General features: G+C 45.6%; 1 protein-coding gene across 1 annotated transcript; it reads left to right on the top strand.

Moving 5' to 3' along the window:
- The first annotated feature begins 11,239 nt into the window (after positions 1–11,239).
- Positions 11,240–16,701, top strand: LOC109937740 (fucolectin-like). Its single transcript, XM_020536240.2, has 4 exons — positions 11,240–11,313; positions 11,955–12,228; positions 12,647–12,814; positions 16,161–16,701. The coding sequence occupies exons 1-4, from the start codon at positions 11,247–11,249 to the stop codon at positions 16,171–16,173; spliced, it is 522 nt and encodes a 173-aa protein (XP_020391829.2). The 5' UTR covers positions 11,240–11,246; the 3' UTR covers positions 16,174–16,701.
- Positions 16,702–19,131: the final 2,430 nt, after the last annotated feature.

Here is a 19,131-nt window from a genome sequence, read left to right as displayed (position 1 = left end):
ACAGGTCGATCAGCCGAACCTCGGTCATAGGTAAGATTTTGGAGTTCATTGTAAAGGATGGGATTTCTGAATATTTGGAAGTGTATGGTCAAGTAGGGCAAAGTCAGCATGGTTTCATCAAGGGGAGGGGGGTCATGCCTGACAAATCTGCTGGAATTCTTTGAGGAAGTAACAAGCAGGGTAGACCAAGGAGAGCCAATGGATGTTATCTACCTGGACTTCCAGAAGGCCTTTGACAAGGTGCAGCACAGGAGGCTGCTGAGTAAGATAAGGGCCCATGGTGTTAGAGGCAAGGTACTAGCATGGATAAAAGATTGGCTGTCTGCCAGAAAGCAGAGAGTGGGGATAAAAGGGTCTTTCTCAGGATGGCAGCCAGTGATAAGCGATATTCCACAAGGGTTAGTGTTGGAACCACACCTTTTCAGTTTATACATTAATGATCTAGATGAAGGAACTGAGTGCATTCTGGCTAAGTTTGCAGAAGATACAAAGATAGGTGGAGGGACAGGTAGTATTGAGGAAGTGGGGAGGCTGCAGAAGGATTTGGACAGGTTAGGAGAGTGGGCAAAGAAGTGGCAGATGGAGTACAACGTGGGAAAGTGTGAGGTCATGCACTTTGGTAAGAAGAATAAAAGCATGGACTATTTTCTAAATGGGGAGAAAATTCGGAAGTCTGAAGTGCAAAGAGACTTGAGAGTTCTAGTCCAGGATTCTCTCAAGGTAAACTTGCAGGTTGCGTCAGTAGTCAGGAAGACAAATGCAATGTTGGCATTTATTTCAAGAGGACTAGAATATAAAAGTGGGGTGTATTCCTGAGACTTTATAAAGCTCTGATCAGACCACATTTGGAGTATTGTGAGAAATTTTGTGCCCTATACCTCTGGAAGGATGTACTGGCCCTGAAACATGTCCAGAAATGGTCCATGAGAATTATCCCAGGAATGGAAAGATTTAACGTATGAGGAATGTTTCAGGATCCTAGGTCTATACTCCATGGACTTTAGAAGAGTGAGATGGATGTAATGGAAACTTACAGAATTGTTAGAAAGGGGAGGAAGGTTGAACCCATCTGATAAACCAAAACACAAGCCCTACTCTGTTATGATGGGCGTAGAGGTTCCCTTCTACTAATTAAATCTGAAACATCCAGAGAAGCTCCCCTTGCCCCTTATAATCTGTTAAAAGAATGGTTAAAAGAAGGAAAATCCCTGATCTCCACTTTATAAGTCACAAGTACCAATTTATTTATTTAACCCTAACAATGAACAAATTAAGAGAATTACTGACAAACTGAATAATGCCCCCAAGCTCCTAACTATTCCCTAACTGGTCTAAATTCTACTGGAACACTGTTCAAATGTTCTATATTCTGCTGCATTCTCCGACAGTCCCCTTCACTATCTGCGACTCCACCAATCTTAGTGTCATCTGCAAACTTGCTAATCAGACCATCTGTACCTTCCTCCAGATCATTTATGTATATCACAAACAACAGTGGTCCCAACACGGATCCCTGTGGAACACCACAAGCCCCACCTAATAAACCCAATTAATAAGAGAACAATGAATTTTAACTTAATCTCTCCAAGTTCATACAGAGTGTGTCTTCTGGAACACTCTGCCTTCTGTTGATCTCAAGCCACAAATGCCTTTCTTCTGCTGATCCTGCTGTCAGGGATGTTCTCTCAGTGAAAACTCTTAGTGCTGTGTTCCCTTTTATGGATAAAATGGTGCTTTCTTAGAGAGTTTAGTGATATCTTCTGAGAGCTAGATGCTTATTTCTCTGATAGCAGTTTGCTCTCTTGCCAATTTTTCAAAAACCCTCTCCTTATATACCTTGGATGACGTATCAATTTTCTTACAATAACATTGGTCCAAAGTTGTCAAAACTATCAGATTTCAATTGGTTTTCAGTCGCTAAGTGTGTGGTTTAAATTAATTGGCTTATTCTAAGCCATTGCCAAAACATCAAAACATCAAAACATAAAACATAGAACAGTACATCACAGTACAGGCCCTTCGGCCTACGATGTTGTGCCGACCGATTATCCTGCTCTAAGATCAAACTACCCTCCATACCCTACATTTTACTATCCTCCATGTGCCTATCCAAGAGTCACTTAAATGTCCCTAAAGTATCTGACTCCACTACCACTGCTGGCAGCGCATTCCACACGCCCACCACTCTCTGTGTGAAGAACCTATCTCTGACATCTCCCCTATACCTTCCTCCAATCACCTTAAAATTATGCCCCCTCGTAATAGTCATTTCTACCCTGGGAAAAAGTCTCGATTATCCTCTCTATCTATGCCTCTCATCATCTTGTACACCTCTATCAAGTCACCTCTCATCCTTCTTCGCTCCAATGAAAAAAGCCCTAGCTCCTCAACCTTTCCTCATAAGACCTGCCCTCCAGTCCAGGCACCATCCTGGTAAATCTCCTCTGCACCCTCACTAAAGCTTCCACATCCTTCCTATAATGAGGTGACCAGAACTGAACACAATATTCCAAGTGTGGTCTAACCAGAGTTTTATAGAGCTACAGCATGACCTCGCGGCTCTTAAACTCAATTTCACTCTCAATGAAAGCCAACACACCATACGCCTTCTTAACAACCCTATCAACTTGGGTCGCAACTTTGAGGGATCTATGGACGTGGACCCCAAGATCCCTCTGTTCCTCCACACTGCCAAGAATCCTACCATTAACCCTGTATTCTGCATTCAAATTCAACCTTCCAAAATGAATCACTTCAATATTTTCTGGGTTGAATTCCATCTGCTACTTCTTTGCCCAGCTTTGCATCCTGTCAATGTCCCATTGCAACCTACAAGCATAAGGTTTCTAGTCACACAGCCAATTGAGAAATGTTTCCATTTTAGAACTAGCTATAATCTAAAGCTGCTTACAGACACACTTTTGTAAAAATCTCTTAAGCTTAGGAAAGCACTTTGTCTCTTAAAGGAACCACACACTGTACACAACTTCAGAACATCTTGGTTTCCATTTCTGGGAATCGGCTACTCACAAATATTTATTAAAAACCCACTGACTGCCACAGTTACCTCAACTAAATCTCCTCATATCCTCCATTCTTTCACCCAGTTTCTCCGTCTCTGTCACATCTCTTCTGATGATGCCGCCTTCTTCTCTGCAATTCTCCCACATTTTGGTTGGCAGGGTCCGAGCCATGTCCGACCCCTCGCCACATCTCTGCCCTCAGCCCTTCCCCTCCATCCCAGGACAACGGTAGGGTTCCCCTTCTCCTCACTTTCCATTCCTCCTAGTCTCCATAGCCCAAGGATCATCCTCCACCATTTCTGCCACTTCCAGCAGGATACCACCATCAAACACCTTCCCCTCTCTTCCACTGTCAGTATTCCACAGGGATCATTCCCTCTGTGAACCCCCCCCCCAATCCACTCCTGTACCAGCCCTAACACTTTTTCCCTCCGCCATGACAAATTCCCATGCAGTCACTGAAGGTGTAACACTTGTTCTGTCACCTCCTCCCTCCTCACAGTCCAAGGTCCCAAACACGCCTTTCAGGTGAAGCAGCATTTCACGTGTATTTCTTTCAGTCTACAATCAGTCGACTGTATTCACTGCTCACAATGTGCTCTGCTTCACACTCGGGAAACCAATCACAGACAGAGTGACTGCTTTGCAATGGACCCCCTATCTGTCTATCAGAATGACCCTGACCTCCCAGTCTCTTCCCATCTCAGTAAACCCTCTTGCTCTCATGAGGACATTTCTGCCCTGGGCCTGCTAAAATGTTCCAATGACACACAAGGCCAGCTTGAGGAACACGTCATTTTCCACTGAGGCACCTTAGCACCTCTGAGACACAACAGGAAGTGAGTTCCACAGCTTCGGAGCATGATCTCTGCCTCCATTTTTCTTACCACCCCCACTGTTCCCACCCATGTCTTGTTTGTGTCTTGTTGGCTTTGCTCTTGGAAAAGTGGCCTCATTTTGTCCTTTTCACCCTTCATTTACACCTATTTAACACCTCAATCATTCCTTTGTCCATAATTTCAGTGCCTTTGCCTTTTGTCTAGGCACCTTCACAGTTTGTTCCATTTTCTGTCCTCCTTCTTCTGTCAACAATATATTAAAATATCACCAGCTTCTACCTCCTTCCACATCTGCGGAAGAGTCACTGGACCCGAAACATTAACTCTGTTTCTCTGTCCACAGAGGCTACCAGACCTGTTGAGTTTCTCCAGCTATTTCCATTTGTGTTTCAGATTTCCAGATGCCACCATATTTTCTTTTAGTTTTAATTAATAAAATCTATTGCTTTAGTGAGAATGGTTTGGACTGTTAGAAGATCACCTAAAAATTAAACTTCTGAACACTTGGGAGTTGGTTATCGTTTAATAAGTATGTGAGACATTGGAGTTAAGCTTAGGGCTGCATGATGGCTCAGTGGTTAGCACTGCTACCTCACAGTGCCAGGGACCCAGGTTCAATTCCAGCCTCAGGGTGACTGTCTGTGTGGAGTTTGCACATTCTCCCCGTGTCTGCGTGGGTTTCCTCTGGGTGTTCCGGTTTCATCCCACAGTCCAAAGATGCGCAGGGTAGGTGGATTGGCTGTGCTAAATTTCCCATAGTGTTCAGGGGTGTGTAGGTTAGTTGGATTATAGGGGGATGGGTCTGGGTGGGATGCTCTGACAGTCAGTGTGGACTTGTTGGGCTGAAGGGCCTGTTTCCACACTGTGGGGATTCTATGAAATAGTCAGTAGCACCTACAAATAAACAAAAAATGCCATGCTGATAGGCAACAATCTCTGTCTGATATTTATCATTTGATAGAAAGAGCTGGATAAATGAGAGAAACATTAATTTGGTATTTGCCCCATTTTTTGAAAGTGATATTTATTGTTGAGAGTCACTGACCTTCTTGTTGGGCTGACCCAGTGTGACACCAATAGTGTGGGTTCGATTCCTGTGATGGCTGAGGGTACCACAAAGGTCCCACCTTCACAATCTCACCCCTCACCTGAAGCATGCTGATACTCAGGTTACTACCACCAGTCATCTCTCTCTACTGAGGGACTCAGAGTATATCAACTGTATCCTTTACTCAGTGATTTTAATGCCATTGAATGTCGATGGGTAATGTTTAAATTGCCTCCTATTGGAGATGGTTATTGCCAGGAACCTGTGTGGCACAAATGTTACTTGTCACTTGTCAGTCCAAGCTAATAATAAAGTGCAGAACCCTCTCTGCTTTATCAGACAATGACTTGTTGCGCTCCTCTCAATGTCTCATGTACATCCAGCTCTTGCCCCTTACAGTAACACCACCTGCTTTTTATTGTCTCCCCATGTTTTACCACCCAAAATAAAACATTTCTCTGCATTAAATTTCATCCAACCCTAATTTCCCACTCCACCAATCTGTTTCCATTTGATTTCAATTTCCATTTGATCTCTTTACTCAACAAATCCACCCCTCCCCAGCCCCCACCCTGAGCTGTCAGCCCCACAGCACTTCCCCTTTCCAACTGAACATTCCTGCTTTCCCATCCTGTCTAACGGCCATCCATATGTTGCACATTTCCCCAGTTCTTTCTTTCAGAGGGTATTGCTTCAATGACTATTACCTAAGACTGACCAATCAGATCAGACCATTAGCTAATAGACAGCCACCATGAGCATCATGTGACAGTTGGCACACTGCCCCCTCCCCCAGCCGCTCCGATATAAATCTCTGAGCAAACCCACGATTCACAACCACCGTGAAAACCATCACAAGGTGAGAGCCTGTTCCTGATCGCTCTTCCTGCAGACTGAGTGTCGGCTGGAACTGGGCACTGGGCACTGGGCACTGGGACTGGGAACTGGGCAGTGGGCACTGGACAGTGGGCACTGGGACTGGGAACTGGGCAGTGGGCACTGGACAGTGGGCACTGGGAACTGGGGATTGGGATTGGGAATTAGGATTTTGGGTTTGGGGATTGGGATTTGGGTTTGGGGACTGGTATTGGGGATTGGGACTCAGGCTTGGGGACAGGGAATGGGAATTGGGATTTTGGTCTTGGGGAATGGGATTTGGGTTTGGGAACTGGGATTGGGAATTGGAATTGGGGATTGGGATTGCGGATTGGGCACTGGATGTGTTCTCTGACTGTCTGAAGCCTCTTGTCCCTTGCGGAGCAACTTAATATAGAACCGCGGGCAAGCAAGAGAAATCTGAGCTTTACCTTGTATCTAAACCCCGTGCTGTCCCTGTCCTGGGAGTGTTTGATGAGGATCTATGGATATATTTAAGGAGAAGTTGGATGAACACACAGGGAGAAGGGAATAGAAGGATGCAGTGATAGGGTGAGATGAAGAGGTCTGGGAGGAGACCTGATTGTACTGTATAAGATGCAGAGGGATCTTGACAAGATGAATGTGAGTCAGGGTTAGTCTAGAACTAGGAGACACCTTTTAAATTCTTTGTGAAGGCAACACATTCTGTTGATGAAGGAACCAGGAGACGGACTGAACTTGAATTTGATCAAGTGCCACATCAAAGGCTGACGGTGACAGTGGTAACAGTGACATGGAGAGATGATTGGTTGGTGAACAGGAAGCAGACAGTAGGAAGAAGTGGGTCTTTTTTCAGGCCAGCAGGATGTCGTGAGCGGATATGCCACAGGGTCAGTGCAGGAACCTCAAACCTTTACATTTTTATAGAAATGATTTGGAGGAAAGGATTGAAGGTAGGGGAGCAAAATTTGCTGGTGTCACAAAAATAGGTTAGAAACTGAGTTGTGAAGAGAACATAAAGAGCCTACAAAGGGATTTAGAAAGGTTACGGGAATGGGCAGAGATCTGGCAAATGGAGAATATTGCAGGAAAGTGTGAAATTATCCATTTTGGCAGAAATGTTGCCTAAACAGTGAGAGATTGTGGAGCTCTGCACTGCAGTGGGATCTGGGTGTCTGAGTGTATGAATCACAGAAGGTTAGTCTGCGGGTACAGCACTTAATCAGGAAAGCTCAGAGAGTGTGATGGTTTACTGTGAGGGGGAAATGAATACAAGAGTAGGGAGGTTACACCTCAGTTATACAGCGCTCTGGCGAGACTGCACCAGCAGCATTGTGTTACAGTGTTGGTCACCTGAAGTAAGGAAGGGTATAGATGTGTGGGAGGCAGTTCAGAGAAGGTTTCCCAGACTAATGTCTGGAACAAAAATAGAAATCACAGGAGAAACTCAGCAGGTCTGGCAGCATCCGTGGAGAAAAAACAGAGTTAACATTTCAAGTCCAGCGATGCCTCATCAGAAGTTCTCTGCTTTCTGTTTGCTTTCTCTCCATGGGTGCTGCCAGACCTGGAAAGGGAGCTTTGACTTATAAGGAAAGGTTAGATAGAGTAGACTTGTATATTTTTAAGGCACAGGTGGAGACATTCTTGTTAAAATAAGAACTAAGTAATTAAAATAGAGATGCCAGACCAGGCACCTATGTTTTACACACATGGTGTTAGAGTTGGTGGACTCCATTGTGGTTCAGAGTGATCACATTCAGAGCAAGTGTTGGTTTCTCGAGGAACCCCAGCTCAGAGTTAATGAGCTGGAGCCTGAGCTTCGAACACTGAGACTCATCAGGGAGTGGGAGAGTTACCTGGACACTGTGTTTCAGGAAGCAGTCACACTCCTTAGATTAACTGCTTCGATTTAATTAGTGGTCAGGGGGACAAATTTGTAGCTCCAAGTGAGGCAGATAGAGTGATTATGGAGGTAGTACTGAAGGAGCCTCAGCCCTTGAACTTGTCTAATAGGTTTGAGATTCTTGCTCCCTGTGTGGCTGAGAATAGGAGTTGTGGGGAGAATGAGCAAACTGACCATAGCACTGAGGCATAGGGAGCCATTGAAGAGCAGGGACGAAGAGAAATGTAGCTGTAATCAGGGATAGTATAGCTAAGACACTGTTGTCAGTGGCCAGGATTGAGAATCCCGAAGGCAGTGTTGCTTGGCTGGTGCCTGGCTTCCGGATATCTCATCTGCAGTGCAAAGGAACTTGGAGTGGGAGGGACAAGATCCAGTTGTTATGATCCACGTGGGTACCAACAATGTAGGTAGAATGAGTAAAGAGTTTCAACTGAGGGAGTATGAGCAGCTAAGGGCTAAATTAAGAGTTGAGGAACCACAAAAGGAATAAAGACCCTGATGACAGTTATGTCAGGATGTAGGGCAGAAGATAAAGCAGGAGATAGAAAAGGCATGGAGGAAGGGCACTCTTGGGTAGCTCAGTGGTTAGCACTGCTGCCTCACAGCACCAGGGACCCAGGTTCAATCTCACCCTTGCGTGGGTGACTGTCTGTGTGGCATTTGCATGTTCTCCCTGTGTCTTTGTGGGTGTACTCTGGTTTCCTCCCACAGTCCAAAGATGTGCACGTTAGGTGAATGTGCCATGCTAAGTTGTCCATTGTATGCAGGCTCGGTGGGTTAGCCATGGGTAATGCAGGGTTATGGGATAGGGAAGTGGGATGGGTCTGGGTGTTATTCAGAGGGTTGGTGTGGACTCAGTGGGCCAAATGGCCTGCTTCCTCACTGTAGGGATTCTATGGTTACAATGATCACAGGGAACTTCAATAGTCCAGTGGACTGGGGAAAAATCAGATTAGTTGCAGATCTCAAGAAAAGGAATTTGTGGAATGTCTACAAGATTGGTTATTTTTGAAGCAGCTTGCACTAAGTGCATTAGGAGACAGGGAATTCTGGATTTGGTGAGGCAGACTTGAAAAGGAAGCTGAAGGTGCAGGAACCCCCACGGGTCAATGACCATAATATGATGGAATTGACCCTGCAGCGTGAGAGGGAGAAGCTGGAATCAGAGGTAACAGTATTACAGCTGAGTGAAGATAACTACAAAGACACAAGGGAGGAGCTGGCCAGAGTTGATTAGAAGGGAGGTCTAGTAGGGAAGATGATGAAGCAGCAATGGCAGGAGTTTCTGATTGTAATTCAGGAGGTACAAGAGAAATTCATTCCAAGGAAGAAGAAACATCCGAAGGGGATGATGTGGAGCTGCCGGTGTTGGGCTGGTGTGGGCAAGTTCAGAACTTCCACGACACCAGGTTATAGTCCAATAGGTTTATTTGAAAACACAAGCTTTTGGAGTTTTGCTCCTTCTTCAGGTGTTACACTAATAAAACCTTTAGTTCTTTCAGGACAGTGACGTGAAAGAAATTTGGGGATTTACATATACATATTAATCAATTAAAACCTTCTAACTGATTAAAGATTTAACAGCATCTTTAGTTTGTTTAACACATCCTCATCAGTGGTGTGACGCTTTGATCTTTTACTGATAAATTATGTGTCTGGTATTACCTCTCCCAATAACACCTGAAGAGCAGTCTTCCTGCTCCCCTGATACTGCTTGGCCTGCTGTGTTCATCCAGCTCTACACCTTGTTATCTCAGAACTCCGAAAGCTTGTGTTTTCAAATAAACCTGTTGGACTATAACCTGGTGTTGTGCGATTTCTGACTTTATTTGTAGGCGAGGATGAGGTAACCATGGCTGACAAGGGAAACAGAAAAAGAAACAGATAATGTGGTAAAGATTCGTGGGAAGCCAGAGGATTGGGAAGCTTTTAAAAACCAGCAGAGGATACCTAAAAAGGAAAATGGGGAGAGAAGATGAAACTGGAGAGTAAGCTAGCTAATAAAATGAAAGAAGACTGCAAGAGTTATTTTTTATATATGTAAAAAGTGCGAAAGGTAAGAGTAGACACTGGACCACTGGAAAATGAGGCTGGAGAAGTAGTAATGGGGAACAAGGAAATGGCAGAGGCTCTGAATAGCTATTTTACATCAGTCTCCACACTAGAAGACACGAACAGCATATGGGAACTTTAAGACGGTTGGAGGTAGAGGTGAGTGCAGTGGTCATCATTAAGAAGAAGGTGCTAGGCTAGTGAAAGATCTGAAGGTAGATAAATCACCCAGACCAGATGGACTACACCCCAGGATTCTGAAGGAGGTGACTGAGGAAATTGTGGAAACATTGGTGGTGATCTTTAAAGAATCACTGGTGCCAGGGAAGTTCCCAGAAGACTGGAAAGGGCTACTATAATATCTGTGATAAAGAAGGGAGGGAGGTAGAAGGCAGGAAATTATAGACCAGTTAGCCTGACCTCAGTCATTGGTAAGATTTTAGAGTCCATTATTTTTGATGAATTTGCAGAATACGTGTAAGTGCATCGATTGAGTCAGCACGGCTTCATCAAGGGATGGGCCTGCCTGACACATCTGTTAGAATTATTTGAGGAGGTAACCAGCAAGTTAGATGAGGGGGTTTTGTCCTGAATGCTGCTCCTCTGATGCTGTCTGACCTGCTGTGCTTTTCCAGCCTCACATCTATCGAGTCTGGCTTCCAGCATCTGCAGTCTTTATCATCGCCAAGTTAGACAAAGGAGAGCCAGTGGATGTGACCTTTTTGGATTTCCAGAAAGCCTTTCACAAGGTGCTGCACAGGAGGTTGCTAAATAAGGCCAGAGCCCAAGGTGTTAGGGACAAGGTACTGGCACACACAGAGAATTAGCTGACTAGCAGAAGGCAAGTGTAGGGATAGAGGAGTCTCCTTCAGGATGGCAGCGGGTGACTTGTGTAATTCTGCAAGGGTCAGTGTTGGGATCATAACTATTCACATAATACGTTAACGATCTGGACAAATGACCTGAGGGCATTGTTGTTAAGGTTGTAGATGATACAAAGATAGGTGGTGGGACAGGTAGTATTGAGGAGGTGGGGAGGCTGCAGAAGGATTTGGACAGGAGAGTGGGCAGAGAAGTGGCAGATGGAGTACAACGGGGGAAAGTGTGAGTTCATGCACTTTCATCGGAAGAATAGAGGCGGAGACTATTTTCTGTGGAGGCAAAATCGTTGACTTTATTTAAGACAGAAATGGATGGGTTCTTAACTAGTAAGGGCATCAAGGGTTGGGGGAGAAGGCAGGAGAATGGGTTTGAGAAACATTTTGGCCAGGATCGAAAGGCCACAGACTCGATGGGGTGAGCAGCTGGACTCTGCACCTATAGCTTATGGCGTTATGGTCAGTGGTAGGTGGTAATGTGGATCAGCCATGTTCTAACTGAATGGTAAAGCAGGCCTGAAGGGTCTCCCCCTGATTCCTATGTGGCTGTAGCCTCTTTCTGTACAGCAATCTCTCAATGATCCTTTGATCCAAGGCTCATTCTCAATGTGAGAAACAAATTGTTATATTTGTCTGTTCCACAGGATGTTGCCTCGTTACCTATTGGTGTTTGCCTGTCTCTGGGGCTCGGCTAATTCTCATCCAGCTGTAGGTAAGTTCTTCATGTGAGCCAGTTACAAACTAATACAAAATGCAAGGGCTTAACCTCATGTCTAACCAGTGAAGTTTCCTCATCAGAATGATGCTGCTCAGACGGTGTCTGTGTTCACTGGCTGATCAGCTACCATCTGTACAGAGAGCAGTTCCCTGAGGTCAGCTGCCCCAGCTCTGAGAGACAGCGACGGGAACCAGGTCATCCTGGGACAAAGCTGTCAACATCTGAATGTGTGTATGGCTGTGTGACTATGATGAGGCATTGATCAGAGAATCATAGCCCTATGCAATTAGGCAGAGGCAACCCCACTGTTGCCTCAAAATCTTTTGAAAATATTCCTGCCTGAAAGTTCCTCTGCTCTCAACGCTCACTGGGTCAGCATAATCCAGATGACAGCCTGTGTGTAACTCCTGTCCCCTCTGCCAAACACCTCAAATTATAGACTGGGTAGACATTCCTTAATCAGCCAGCTTGGAGATGTCATTACACACCTCTGGAGCAGGTGGGACTTGAACCCAGGTTTCCTGGCTCAGCGGTATGAACACTACCACAAGCACCATCTTACAGACAGGATAAACTTTGATAGAGTTGAGGAAGGTTAATTTTTTTTAAACTAACTCTCATGCCTTTGATTCCAGGAAATTTGGCTGGGACTATTCGGGCCACTCAGTCCAGCCTTGCAGACTTTCTAGGAGATGCTTCGAATGCTGTTGATGGAAATGATATTTCTGATGTCAGTAGGGGATCCTGCAGTCGCACTAAAGTGGAAATGTCTCCTTGGTGGAGACTTGATTTCCATTATCATTACCGAGTCTATCAAGTCTCAATTACCACCAGCAAAGACAAAGCTTTGGAAGGAGCAGAAATTCACATTGGAGACCATTTGAAAAACAACGGCACCAGCAATGAACTGTAATTTATAAATATTTCTGTAATTTGTCAATACTTCTGTAATTTATCAACATCCTGTCATTCACAAACCCTGCATTCTTCAGCTCTGAGGAAGGGTTTCTGGACTTGAAACATTAACTCTGCTTTCTATCCACAGATGCTGACAGACCTGCTGAGTTTCTCCAGTATTTTCTGCTTTTGTTTCAGATCTCCAGCATCCGCAGTTCTTTGGTTTCTCTGTAATTTACGGCCCTCCTTTCTGTAATTCACCAAACCTGTGGTATTTTCAATTGCCTATATCATGTGGAAATCCCAGCCACACACACGCTCCACTGTCTTCCTGATTTATTCAACTCCTCCTGTTATGTTTGATCTTGAGTTTGTTCCTGATTTGTTCCTTGCTTTTTGTGAATTGAGCTTCTCTCTCCATCTCTTATAGCTGTGTGAAAATTGATTCGCTCCCAGCAGGACAGACTCGGGTGTTTAACTGTAAACCTCTCGGAGTGCATGGTGTATTTCTCACCATCAGCGTCCCAGGAAAGAATACGTGCCTTACGCTGTGTGAGGTGAAAGCTTTTGGGCCTCATGAGCCACACTTTGATATAGAGTGAGTAGTCATCGTCAGAATCTAACCCCTGCGTCTCCAATCCCTCTCAGTCACTGGGAGCTACCCATCTCCACACATTCCCTGGGGCCTCAGATGACAACCTCGGTCTGAGAAATGTCTTCATGGGGACAGATACTACGAACATGAGAGGGGTGGGGGGGTTACAAGGGAGATCTTCAAAACCGACAGAACCTGGATTGCATGTCCACTGCTCCCTTGTAGGTGGCAGCACAAATAGATGGGCGACACGGTGGCACAGTGGTTAGCGCTGCTGCCTCACAGCGCCAGGGACCTGGGTTTGATTCCAGCCTCGGGCGACTGTCTGTGTGGAGTTTGCACATTCTCCCCGTGTCTGCGTGGGTGTGCTCTGGTTTCCTCCCACAGTCCAAAGATGTGCAGGTTAGGCGGATTGGCCATGCTAAATTGCCCATAGTGTTCAGGGAGGTAGAGGGTGTATATTAGGTGGGTCATAGGGGGATGGATCTGGGTGGGATGCTCTGAGGTTTGGTGTGGACTTGTTGGGCCGAAGGGCCTGTTTCCACACTGTATGGATTCTAATTCTAGATAGTGAGTCAGAATATTTAACAACAGGTCTTTGCTCTGATGAGCACATTGGTGGGAACCTCAGGGAAGATGAAAATGGGGAGGGGAGGAGAGGCAGTGTTGGTTAAGCGCTGGAGAAAGAGGATGTCCCAGAGGATCAGAGACAGAATCCATTTGGTTGGAGCCAAGGAACAAAAAGATACAATGACATTGCTCAAGGTACTCAAAGAGCACCACCCAAAGTAGGAATGTGGAGGAACAAATCTGCAGGGATACTACAAGAATACAGACATGTTAGTGTAGTTACAATGCGGGGTTGGGGTTGGGGTTGGGGTTGGGGTGGGGGTCTTTAATTATCCTAATATAGACTGCTTAGGTAAAGTACAGAAATAGCTACAACTCTGTTCCACTATCTGTCCCATCCAAGGAAAAGGACATATGGCAAGATCTGGTTCTTGGCCTCAAGGTGGACCAAGTAGACTCCCTGTCAAATTAAAGGGAAGGAGCAGGAGGTTTAGTAGGAATGTGAGGATAAACGTTTTCACCCAGATGGTGGTGGGAATCTAGAACTCACTGCCTGTAAGTGTGAGAGAGGCAGAAACCCTCATCACTGATGAAGTATTTAGATGTGCCCTTGTGATACCAAAGTAAACAAGGCTGTGGGCGAAGTGCTGGAAAATGGGATTAGAATCATTAGGTGGCTGTTTTTGACTGGCACAGACTCAATGGGCTGAAGGGCCTTCCCGGAGCTGTAGATCACTAGGACAGCAAAACTGCTCACAACATTCCAAATGTGGCCTCAGTAGTACATCTTTGCTTTTGTATTCTAGCCTCTTGAAATAAATGCGAACATTTCATTTGCCTTCCTAACTGCAAACTGAATCTACATGTTAACTTTAAGAGAATCCTGAACAAGGACTCCCAAGACCTTCAGATTTCCAAAGCATTACCCCATTTAGGAAATAGTCTCCTCCTCTATTCTTCCTACCAAAGTGCATAACCTCACACTTTCCCACTTTGTGTTCCATTGTTGCTGTTCCCACTGAATTGGAGCCCCACTAAGTGACTCCAGGCTCAGCACAATGTGATGAACTCTGAAGTTCCCTCTGAGTGAATCCAGTCAGTCACATCAAATCAATCACTACTACAGGAAGTGAGGGAAGAGATTGCTGCCCCTTTGGCAATGATCTTTGCGTCCTCACTGTCCATTGGAGTAGATGATTGGAGAGTGGCAAATGTTATTCCCTTGTTCAAGAAAGGGATAATCCTGGAAATTACAGACCGGTCAGTCTTATTTCTGTGGTGGGCAAATTATTGGAGAGGATTCTGAGAGATAATATTTATGATCATTTGGAAAAGCACAGTTTGATTAGAGACAGTCAGCATGGCTTTGTGAGGGGCAGGTCATACCTCACAAGCCTTATTGCATTCTTTGAGGATGTGATAAAACACATCGATGAAGGTAGAGCAGTGGATGTGCTGTATATGGATTTTAGCAAAGCATTTGATAAGGTTCCACATGGTAGGCTCATTCAGAAAGTAAGGAGGCATGGGATCCAGGGAAATTTGGCTGTCTGGATACAAAACTGGCTGTCCAATAGAAGACAGAGGGTGGTGGTAGACGGAAAGTATTCAGCCTGGAGCTCGGTGACCAGTGGTGTTCTGCAGGGATCTGTTCTGGGATCTCTGCTCTTTGTGATCTTTATAACTGAGTTGGATGAGGAAGTGGAAGGGTGGGTTAGTAAGTTTGCTCATGTTACGAAGGTTGGTGGAGTTGTGGACAGTGCGGAGGGCTGTTGTAGGTTGCAATGGGGCATTGATAGGATGCAGAGCTGGGCAAAGAAGTAGCAGATGGAATTCAACCCAGAAAAGTGTGAAGTGATTCATTTTGGAAGGTCGAATTTGAATGCAGAATACAGCGTTAATGGCAGGATCCTTGGCAGTGTGGAGGAACAGGGGGATCTTGGGGTCCACGTCCATAGATCCCTCAAAGTTGCTACGCAAGTTGATAGGGCTGTAAAGAAGGCGTATGATGTGTTGGCTTTCATTGGCAGGGGAATTGAGTTGAGAGCCACGAGGTTATGCTGCTGCTCTATAAAACTTAGACCACACTTGGAATATTGTGTTCAGTTCTGGTCACCTCATTATAGGAAGGATGTGGAAGCTTTAGAGAGGGTGCAGAGGAGATTTACCAGGATGGTGCCTGGACTGGAGGGCAGGTCTTATGAGGAAAGGTTGAGGAAGCTAGGGCTTTTCTCATTGGAGTGAAGAAGGATGAGAGGTGACTTGATAGAGGTGTACAAGATGATGAGAGGCATAGATAGAGTGGATAGTCAGAGACTTTTTCCCAGGGTCGAAATGACTATTACGAGGGGGCATAATTTTAAGGTGATTGGAGGAAGGTGTAGGGGGGGATGTCAGGGGTAGGTTCTTCACACAGAGAGTGGTGGGCGTGTAGAATGCACTGCCAGCAGTGGTAGTGGAGTCAGATACATTAGAGACTTTTAAGCGACTCTTGGATAGGCACATCGAGGATTGTGAAATGTAGGGTATGCAGGGCAGATTGATCTTAGAGCAGGATAACAGGTCGGCATAACATCGTTGTGTTGTGCTGTTCTACGTTCTTTGTTCCATCAGCAGGTTTTCCAACACCCTCCATTCCGTGATAAAGTCATAAATGTTAGCCTTGTAGTTAATGGCCACACCTTGTCAATGAAATATGAAAAGTATTAATTCCTGACATTGTGATTTTGATTTTCATTTGGACACTAACTGAGCATTTTTGTGTGATTTTATCTTCCAGCCATGTACATTAATCCAAAATGCTGCTCATTTGGAGACAGCCATGTTGTGCTTTGAGCTTCTGCAATCAATCTGTTCCTAATCCCGGGCCACACCCTCTGCTTTCAAGCTGTTGTACACAAGGATTTCAGACGGGAACCTGCCTTTCCCAGTTTCTGTCACACATCCACAAACAAACAGTCACTGATCTCGCTGTCAAACAGTCTCCCTGGAGGAACGCCAGGCAATCAGGCTGTGCTCAGTGACAGTGGGGAAGCATCATCAGAGAAAGTCTGTGAGAGACTATCCAGGACATGGGGCGACTGAGAGAAATCTCAGTCCATCCGGACTCTCACATTGAACAGCAGCTTTATCAGAACACCCACAGCTCGGAATCAAACTGGGATTAATCCCCATGGTCTCTGGGTGTTAGGAAGCCAGGACTAATTGACCATTGAGCTGTATTGTTTGATTAGTCTGTTCTGTGAGGATGTGTGTGGGATCTGTAACCTTTCTGCTTTTTCTGATTTAAAAACCTCAATAAAATTGCTGCTTGCACAGGATGGAGACTGTGTCTGTTCAGTTCACGGAGTCCGTTACCCATTGGACACTCAGAAACTCATTCCACACAATCACACCGTCCCCTCCTTACGCATCATCATCCTGGAGGGCTCCCTCCACCACAGTCCCCCCCACACCCCCTCTCAGTCCCGGGGAGCTCCTTCTACCACACTCACCGACACTTTTCCTCTGCCCTCATCCTGGGGAGCACCCCCTCCCCTTCCCAGTGTGCAATCAGGGTATTAAGGAGTGAATTAACCAAAGTGTATTAAATAATGAGGGGCCGTGGTTGAGTGGACAGGGAAGACCCCTATCGGAGATCAATGAAGAGGGGGCACAAATTTGAGGCGGTAATCTGATGAAATGGCAGGTAAAAACAGTAGGGTTAACAAGGTGTAGAGCTGGATGAACACAGCAGGCCAAGCAGCATCAGAGGAGCAGGAAGCCTGACGTTTCGGGCCTAGACCCTTCTTCAGAAAACTTTCTAGCTCTACACCTACTATCTCTCAAAAACAGTAGGGTGTCTGGATGTGACTTCCCACATTTTTTTCCATCTGCCACTTCTTTGCCCACTCTCCTATCCTGTCAAAGTCCTTCCGCAGCCTCCCCACTTCCTCAGCACTACCTGTTCCTCCACCTGTGTCATCTGCAAACCCAGCAAGAATGCCCTCAGTTCCTTTGTCCAGATTGTTTATGTATTACGTGAATGGGGCTGTGGCCCCAATGCAGACTAATGGATCATAATATATGCTTCAAAATGCTCTGATATTACATCCTTTCAAAGACTAACCTTTTCCCATTAACAGATGTGAAGCTAATAGTTACTTATTTTATAATACCTGATATCACGCCAGATTCACTGTCCTCCAATCCAATGGAACCTTCAAATCAAAGAATTAAATCCAATGTTGCAAACATCTAAGTAGGCTCTTAGACCCTGGAATAAAGTCCAACACGATCCAAGCGCTGGTTAGCCTGAAACTCCACCAATTGACTGAGTACCACTTCTCTGATGATTGTAATTTTCCTGTGATATTGTTACTGTAGTGTAAACAGGTATAAATTGTTTTCATTGCCGAATGGAATGAGGGCATGTCTGTTAATCGCAGGGAGGGCAGTTCAGAGTTGCTGTGGGTCTGGAGTCACATGTAGGCCAGATCAGGTAAGGATGGCAATTTCCTTCCCTAAAGGACATTAGTGAATCAGATAGGCTTTTCCGGCAACCGAAAATAGTCATCATTACACTGTTAATTACAGGCTTGGTTTAAATTGAAATAAAATGGAATTAAATTTGATTTGCCATATTGAAAATGAAACATGGTCCTCAGAACAATTATCATCAGTATATCCAGTATCTCAGCAACTTCCTTTAATATCCTGGGATCCACCCCAGCAGCTCCAGGTGATGCATAGGTCTCTAACCCTATTAGCTACCCCCTCACACTGTTGTGATAGTATGAGTTATGGGATAATTTCCTCTCCTTCTGCCCCTTGATTATTTCTTCATCTTGGAATGCTATTAGGATCTTGTACAGTGAAGGCTGATTCAGGCTATATGGTCCACTCCTCTGCCATTTCCTGGTCCCCTATTATTCCCCACCCTTAACTCCAGGCACACTCTTCACTTGAAACAATACCAGAAGGGAGGGCTGAAAGATTTTGCTCTCCATCTCGATATTATTCATAAACTCACCCTCAGATTCTCTTCTCTGCATCTGATCCTTAGTGATGAGTCTTGGCCATCCTTGGTGCAGACTACAAGAAAGAGACAGTGAGAGAGAGACTCACACACAGACAAGGCCCGTTAGTGAGACTGGGACAAACTCCCTCCAGCTCGGGAGCAGCTTTCCCAACCGTCCTGCTCTCAAGGGGATAGGGAACTGGGTAACCCAGGGTTCACGCAGTAGCCCTGTGGCTCAGACTGTGCTCAGAATCAAAGCATAGCTCTTCCTGCAGGCTTCCTCATTATTTCCCACTGGTCTCCAGGCCTGACATTGGAAGGGGAGCAACTGGAGAGGATTTGGAAGCTCAGACACTCCTGCACTACTGTCTGGCACCTCTCAGTCCCACACAAAGCCCCAATGCCAGCACTTTTGTGCCTCTTTCAGAGCTCTCAGCCACATCCAAACCCACACCAACTGCACCAGGCTCCCAGTGGTGCCACCTTCCCCAGTAGCAGATGTGGCCACAGGACCCCAGCTGCCCAGATTTCACCAGCCCCAGGCCACAAGCCACTAGTCCTCATTTCCAGTTATTCCCAGAAGACTCTCTACTGGTATGATGCCACTGGTTGGCATTGTCTCCAAAGCCCTGCACTGGGTGAGAAGCTGAGCTAAGTGACTCCTGGCAGCTTTTGCTGAAGTCTGCACAGAGTGATGTTACACTCACCTGCCACATTGCCGAGGGAATAGAAACAGGGCAGCAGTCACCCA

Source organism: Rhincodon typus, chromosome 2 (assembly GCF_021869965.1).
Source record: "Rhincodon typus isolate 14 chromosome 2, sRhiTyp1.1, whole genome shotgun sequence".
NCBI classification, from domain to species: Eukaryota; Metazoa; Chordata; class Chondrichthyes; order Orectolobiformes; family Rhincodontidae; genus Rhincodon; species Rhincodon typus.
Note: the sequence above shows the minus strand (reverse complement) of the source record. Positions and strands in the feature narration are given on the sequence as shown.